At 45.6% G+C, this 7,470-nt stretch overlaps 1 protein-coding gene across 2 annotated transcripts; it reads right to left on the bottom strand.

Moving 5' to 3' along the window:
• Nucleotides 1-899: 899 nt before the first annotated feature.
• Nucleotides 900-3,938, bottom strand: LOC119288358 (sucrose:sucrose 1-fructosyltransferase-like). Of its 2 annotated transcripts, none has more exons than XM_037567995.1 (4): nt 3,587-3,938; nt 3,348-3,356; nt 2,408-3,252; nt 900-1,748 (listed from the first exon to the last, which is right to left on the bottom strand). In XM_037567995.1, exons 1-4 carry the CDS (start codon nt 3,930-3,932, stop codon nt 1,065-1,067), a joined length of 1,884 nt encoding a protein of 627 aa, XP_037423892.1. In that variant the 5' UTR covers nt 3,933-3,938; the 3' UTR covers nt 900-1,064. The 2 variants fall into 2 exon arrangements, with proteins under 2 accessions (XP_037423892.1, XP_037423891.1); XM_037567994.1 differs by having other exon boundaries at nt 3,348-3,413; nt 3,587-3,884.
• Between the last annotated feature and the right edge of the window lie 3,532 nt (nt 3,939-7,470).

The following is a 7,470-nucleotide window of genomic DNA, read 5'->3' as shown; positions in this document are numbered from 1 at the left end:
TAGTGACGGCAGGTTGCGTTGTTTCTAACTATAGGGGAGGGGTTCTGCTATCATCGTGGTTTTCAGACTTAACAGCTGTGTATCTTATGAGCTTGCACAATATGAGTTTCAGCTTAGTGAAGAGGGCTTGTAATGGTGTAGCTCATGATCTTTGCACAATATGCTAAGAGGGGTTTGGAAGCTGCGGTTTTGCGGCTTGAGGCACCCGGTGTATCCCGGAGCAACTCGCCAATGATTGTAAAGAGATTGTTATAAGTTAATAAAAACCATGGTTCCTGTAAAAATAAATCTGACATCCATGTGTGTAGTGCAGTCACAACTCACAACGTAAGGTAAGGTCAATGTCGACACTGTGGTTGCACTACTAGAGAAAAAACTATTACTGTAAGATTGAAATTATTTTACTGCCGGTTTTAGCACATGCTTGTACATATGTACAAATATCTATGTATGATTTTCAAATTTTCAACCCAAACTAAAAGTATATCTTTAGTGAAAAAATATTTTTAAAATTTTGACTGAAACCATGTCCAAAAGGTGACTTATATATGAAACAGAGGGAGTATCGCTGATGGATATGGTAGATAGCAAGGAAAAGGGCAAATTTGAATTCAGCATGGTCATCACAGAGAAAAATAGACACTGCAGGTTTAAACATGCACAGAAAATGTTTAACAAAGCCAAAAGGTACCGATTGAAGGTGCAAGTTGGGTTGAAGTTTAGATGCCTCAAAAAATTCTGCAACTGCAAGCAAGTTGTATCATTCTTTTGGAGGTCAATGTGTCGAGTCTAGTTTTGCTTTTTGAGAAGAGCGTCGAGTCAAGCTACCAGGTTACATACGAGCTAATGGAGTTTCCGGCCTCACCCTACGGGATGGAGTCGTGTACTGTCCAGCTTGCTACCCACTGGACAATGCAAAATATTATGATCTGCTGCATAAACGAGCAGACAGTAACAATGTGTGATTTTTCCGTCCCATGAATATGCTAGTCACTAGATCCGTCTGGCAGAACTAGAAAATAATAATCAGAAAACGAACTTAGTAGAGAGAAACCGGTTGGAAGTTAATCTCGTGCAAAAAGATCTAGTTGTATCGGTGTTGAATGCATCTCATGCACCACGAGCTTATCGACGATGACAGTGGAGCCGGTAGCATTGTTGAAAACGTACACCCCTGCCGCCTCATAGATGGCCTCAGTCGGGTACACCCGTGACGTCACCGTCAATCTCCCACCCATAACGAAGCTCTCCACAATGGAATGATCCACAAGAATCCTGGCGGATAATGCCTCTCCGTTGAGCACCAGAACGGTGCTGCCCACCACCCGCTTCACAACATTCCTGGCCAGCGATGACTGCGACTCGTCATGGCAGAAGTGGGTCCGGAGGCCCCCGTCGAGCCTCCTAGACACGTAGAAGTACATTGCCATTTGTTCACTGTGGCCGTTGGTGAGGAAGAGGCCAAAGGGGCCGAGTGCACCCCGGTTGGTGGCACCACCGCTAGTGCTGCAGTTGTAGCCGATGTCGGCCTCGTTGTGGGCTGCGATGTCAGAAGTGTTGAGGCGGAACGAGGCCTCTATGTCGAGCTGAGCGGCTTGGCGGAGATGTAGGGCGGTGATGGAACCAGTGCCAATGGTGATGCCACTGAGGTCAGTGGTGTTGTGACGGAGGGTCTCGATCTCCTCCACCGGCCATTGGAGGAGATTCGTCCGGGTCTTCTCGTCCAGCACCACCGTCCTCGGAATCGCCTACATCATACACCATTAATTAGAGAGTTCAGTAATTCAAGCTAGGTAAGTCCCTAGACCATGATGGCACTTTGATACCAGGAACCACTACCTTTTCTTATAGCTAATAAGATGTTTCTATTCGCCAATTTTTCTCTTGCCTACTCATGGATTCAGCAGGCAACTTAAAAGGTTCTCTTATGTGCTAAAAAGTACGAGGTGGCTTATACAAACATGATGGAAATGCTCAATTTGAACCTTTTTGAGTTAGATTTGATCTTCTTAGAGAGCCTAATGTTGAAATGAGTCGGGAAAAAAGCATAGCCAAAATATTTTTGAAGTCATAAATACAAAGAATTACTTCTTCCTTTCACTATTATAAGATGTTTTGGATATTTTAATATGAACTACATACGGACTGAAATGAATAAACAAACATACTAAAATGTGTCTATATACATCTGAATCGGAAAAAAATTAGAACATTTTGTAATAATGAACGGAGGGACTATTTATGTATCAATTATGCATAATGAATGAATGCAAGATGACAAATGCAAGTTAACGATCGCATTGTTGTCATATCTAAATATATCAAGCATGCATAGTGAACTAATGGAACTGATGATAGATGGTAAACACGTGGTAAAACATATCAAATTGATGTACAATAACGTCACCTGGAGGTTTGCCCATCCCTTGGCGAGGTCGGTCCGGTTGGAGTCTGTCTCACCAACATACGCCCACATCACACGTCGCCGTTTTGCCGGATCATAGAATGTCGTGGACGCAAAGAACTTTCCCCAATTGTACCTCAGTCCGATTCCCACATCTGCCTCCGGGTCCAGCGGTGTCCATGTGTTGGTCACCGCATCATACTTTCCCAATGCGTAGTAGTCATGTCGTTCATCGTCCATGCTCGCCTTCAGGACATACAACTCTTCCTGTGATGAGTTGCTGTTGCCCCCAACAGGGTAGAAGTCGACGCACTCCCACATGCCGGTGCCCTCGACGCGGTGGACCGGGCGCGGGATGAGCTCGAACTTGACGAAGTCTTTTGTCTTGTACATGAGGGCGACGCCAGCATGCCCGTTGTCGTCCTTGGACCCAATCATGGTGCGCCACGTGTTGTCGGACTTATCGAACCATGCTGTCATGGGGTCGCGGAAGTCCTTTTTGCTGGTCCCGGGGGGCGGAAGGAGCACAGGGTTGGCGGGGTGCTTGGTCCAAGTACGAAGGAGAGGATCATGAGGGTCAGCAGGTACGGCAAGGCACTGTACCTGGGCGAGGGTGTCGGTGTTCCCCGTGTAAAGCAGGACGACCTTGCCATTGGGAAGTATGGTGGCGGAGCCCGTCAGAACGCCGCTGATGTCGTACCATCGGTCGGGCACCATGGCGAGGGGTAGGTGGTGCCAGTGGACCATGTCCCGCGACACGGCGTGGCCCCACGAGATGTTGCCCCACGTGATGCCCTCTGGGTTGTACTGGTAGAAGAAGTGGTACCATCCACGGTAGTACATTGGAGCTGCATGTTTGCGTTTCAATTAATCAGCACGTTTCCTTGCCAATGGATAGGCATAAAAGTGAGGATTAAAAGTGATAATGATCCTACTCACTCACCGTTTGGATCTGCATGCATACATGCATGCATGTCGCCGGAGTACGTAAGCAAAAGGTAGTCAGTTTCTTTCTCCGGCAAGCAAACAAACAAAAAGACATCAAAAAAGGCAGCTAGCCATTGCCAGTCAGTTTCTTCTTCCAAACATAGAGCAAGGCGTCCGTGCCGGTGCCGGGGAAGAACATATAGGAGGATTTGAATCTGAAAACTCAATCTTGAATTTGATGGATTCCATACATACCGTTCATGTAGTTCTTCTCCGGCTGGAAATGGTACCCGGTGCGCTGCCACTGCAGCATGGCGTTGCTCCACGGGAAGCCATCGGCCTTATCGCCCGCCGTCTTCTCCGACGACGGCACGGCCGCCTCCTCCCGCCTGGCTCTCCGGAGACGGAGCACCGGGCTGACCACGTCGCCCAGGTCCCCCAACCTGGCCCCTGGGAGGAGCGCATGGGTGACCACGAGCACCACCAAGGCGGTGGCGCCCAGCACGGCAACGCACTCGCGCCACCTCAAGCCGCCGCCGCTCCGCTGCTGCATCGACGCGTACGTGTACAGGACCGGCGGCGTGCCCGCGCGTGACTTCATCGCGACGGCCGCCTCAACAAAACTGAAGAGGAAAGTTTTCGACAGGGGTCTTTCTTGAGTCTTAGAGAGCGCGATTTATAGCTGCGCCGAGGCTAGGGAACGTTACTACTAAATCATTAATTTAGACCCATCTTTTTTGTGTGAATGAATTTAGGCCCGTCTTAACCCAAAAGATATATATGTACTCCTATTAATTAATTTTTTAGGCACATGCATACAACAGACTTTAGTGAGTACCAATTTTAGGCATAACATTCAATGCTCCAAATTAACACTGCAGAGAGATCCAAACAAAATACAGTTGAGGAGAGCGGGCACGACCAAAATACATGGTTTCGGCCTCGCCGATCGAGCAAAAAGGGTAACAATCCTTATCATAATTGTCAGAAATAAAATGTATCACAATTTAGATAGACTAGACATGTCATGACGTGGTGTGGTCACATTGTTCATATACGCACTTAGCTCAAATTGACTTGTGAAGATGATGTGTGCATCTTCAAGCAGAATAAATGAAATGATATTCGTATTCAAAGTCTAAAAGTTTGAGTACAACATGCTTAAAAGGTCTCTTATTTCTGCAATGAATGGTTCGGTGATGATATAAGTAGTCAAAAGTTATCTCAACATGGTCATATCTTTTTTTTCGAATAACAGGCAGGCTCCTCCCCGGCTCCATTACTCAGATGGAACTAAAATAGTTCATACATCAGCTCAGTTAGAGGAGCAGTTCATCAAATAAGCGGAAAGCACAACTAGAGAGAAATAGTTCCAAATACACGACAAACTAAAAAAGAGATCCATGGCAGCACCGGCCAAGCAAAGCCGATGCAGCACTGTGGCGGCGTGTACACAGCTTGAGGCGACAGGCTGATGGCAAGTGTAGACATTGTTCATACGCACTTAGCTCAAATTGACTTATGAAGATGATGTGTGCATCTTCAGTCTGAATAAATAAAATGATATTTGTATTCAAAGTCTAAAAGTTTGAGTACAACATGCCTAAAAGGTCACTTATTTCTGATATGAAGGGCTCGATGATGATATGATAAATGGCAAGTAGTCAAAAGTTACCTCAACATGGTCATCACACAGTAAAATAGACACTATAGGCTGAAGACCTTTTGCAAAACCAAAAGTTACCGGTTGAAGCTGCATGTTCATCTGCATAAAAAACTTTACATTCCTCGTGGTAAAAGGGGTCCACACCATACCCACAATCAATGTAGAACTCGGTTATAGAGCATTCGAGACACTTATGGATCCTCGCACCTAGGTTCTTTTCCATGGGAAAGATGGGTCCTCGCCAGGTCAACACGGGGAATATGGAAAGTTTACCATGAAGGCTCTTCTCTAGCCCGATGTGCTCCATGCACTACGTGCACCAAGACCACGCCCAAGACATCCTCGCAAAATAATATAGAAAGATGGTGCATCTGAAGCCGATGGAATCTGATACCGAGGACCAGAAGGCCCCCAATAGTAAATTTGATGTCAAATCCACCGCATGGACGCGCAACATATTCTGTTTGTCAGTCGCCCGGTAGTGCATTAGTTCACATATGAAGGCCAGAAGAGCCATAAATTCACAAATTACCCCTAAAAGTGAGGCGAGTGAAGACAGTAATCCAAAAGGGAAATCTTGCAGTCTCTCTCTGTGTGTGTGTGTGTGCGCGCGCGCGCGCACCTGATGCACTAGAAGGATGGCAATGGCATGTTGTAATAAATAGTTGGATAACTAATTTATTAGAAGATATGCTAGGTGCCATAGAATTACCCCAATGCAACTAGGGCACATAAGGGGATCAAAGGAACACCTGTAGAATAAATGAATGGTGTGGTATGTAAATTCACACACTTGTAAAATGCCCCATAGCATGGCACCTAAAATTTCCAACATTCTCCTATAAATAGAGGATATCCCCTCACTTAGAGGGGGTTGTAAAATTTGAGTCTCTCTCCCATCTTGGGCATGGGAGAGAAGAGAGTGATAACAAGGATGCAGGGCCAGAGGTCAACGTGGGGTCAAAGCCGCATCAATCTTGGTGCTGCTAGGATCAGATCTAGGTGCATGACACGAAATGCCCAAGGTGACCTGACAAGCTCAAAGCGGCATGCAACGACCACGTACAAGTCAAGGCAGCACGACCAGGCATATTAGACCACAATGCGGATGGCTTCAAGGTGAGGTGCGAAGAACTTCAGAGCAAGAGAAGATCTTCAAATCAAGGGGATGAGGGCCAAAACGGCAGCCGGGTGTGTACTAAGTCACCTCAGGGGCATGTCGGAGCCCTAGATGTCTACCCTCCAAGCGACACCTAATTAAATTTGCCAAGAGCTAGAGTTGACTTAGGTTGCTTGCGAAGAGCTAGCGTCACCTTGATACACTAGTGAAGAACAACAGACACCTTTGGATACTAGCCCGGAGCTGGATTTTCCTTTAGTAGGTAGCCAACAGCCAACGTCGCCTTTACATGCTAGCCAAAAGCTAAAGTTGCCTTGGATTACTAGCCAAGAGCTCTAGAGAAGTAGTCCAAGGCTAGGGTCGTCCTCAGACAAAAATCTCATGCCGAGGATTGCTCCCAGCACTAGGCACCTCATGGACGACTATCTGTGTGGGATTCCTAGGAAACCATGACGGGAGGTGACGTAAGGCCAAGTGATAGAGAAGAAAGGAGATCCATGACTCATGAAGTCATCTACTGAACTGACTACCCTCGGACCGGGGTGCCTCCAAACGTATTGTTCTACATTCGACTTCATATCATAAAGAATTCTCCAAACACAAGCAACTATGTCGATGTGAAGGCCTAGTTTAGTCACCGATACTTCCACGTATCTTCTACACCCCTAAATGTAGAAATATTGATCACAATTTGCACGAAACAAATCAAGTGATTTGTTTGGTATATGCATATATCAACTTTAACTGTGTATGCAATTAATAAATTTTAGAGCTCTTACATGGTATAGGCCACTACAGGTTGTAGGAGTTGATACCATGATAGTGATCTAATAGAGAAGGCAACTTAGTTTAGATATTAAACATCTTGCTTGATAAGAATAAATGTAAAGAAATGAGGAAGTATTGGTTTGGATCCATTTCTTTTCCACATGAAATTTAGTTTCAATTAGTTACTGACTCCACCTATTTGGATTTGGATGTGTATTGGGTGAATTTGGCAGACATTTTTAGGCAAGTTGCTCTTTGTTCTTGATCAATGGTAACAGGGATAGTGATTTGATCACGAGGTTTGAAGAGTGAAAGATGGAATCCAAAATAAGCGATTAGGCATAAGAAGCAAGATTTTAAGGTTTGGTATTAGAGCTTATTCGTTTGTGAAGGAAGTATGTATCAATGAAGTCCTTCGAAGGGTTGTGATTTCTTGGGTCATGTTGCATAGTTGCCACTGTGGCTCAATGTAGGTCGTAATTACCCTCTTATTGTAAGATGCTACAACCAATCGCTCGAGAGATAGATCATCAGCCAAAACTAGTCCCTCATGACATGCCAATGCTTCCAACGTAGCAGGATCCA

The sequence above is a fragment of the Triticum dicoccoides genome, chromosome 4A (assembly GCF_002162155.2).
Source record: "Triticum dicoccoides isolate Atlit2015 ecotype Zavitan chromosome 4A, WEW_v2.0, whole genome shotgun sequence".
NCBI lineage: Eukaryota > Viridiplantae > Streptophyta > Magnoliopsida > Poales > Poaceae > Triticum > Triticum dicoccoides.
The sequence above is the reverse complement of the archived record's forward strand: the minus strand, read 5'-3'. Positions and strand labels throughout refer to the sequence as shown.

Coding starts and splice junctions, on each gene's coding strand:
- LOC119288358 (XM_037567994.1), bottom strand. CDS start 3,884: ATGCAGCAGCGGAGCGGCGGCGGCTTGAGGTGGCGCGAGTGCGTTGCC. Junction 3,253..3,347: donor TATGCATGCAGATCCAAACG/GTGAGTGAGTAG, acceptor GCAAACATGCAG/CTCCAATGTACTACCGTGGA. Junction 1,749..2,407: donor AGGGATGGGCAAACCTCCAG/GTGACGTTATTG, acceptor TGTATGATGTAG/GCGATTCCGAGGACGGTGGT.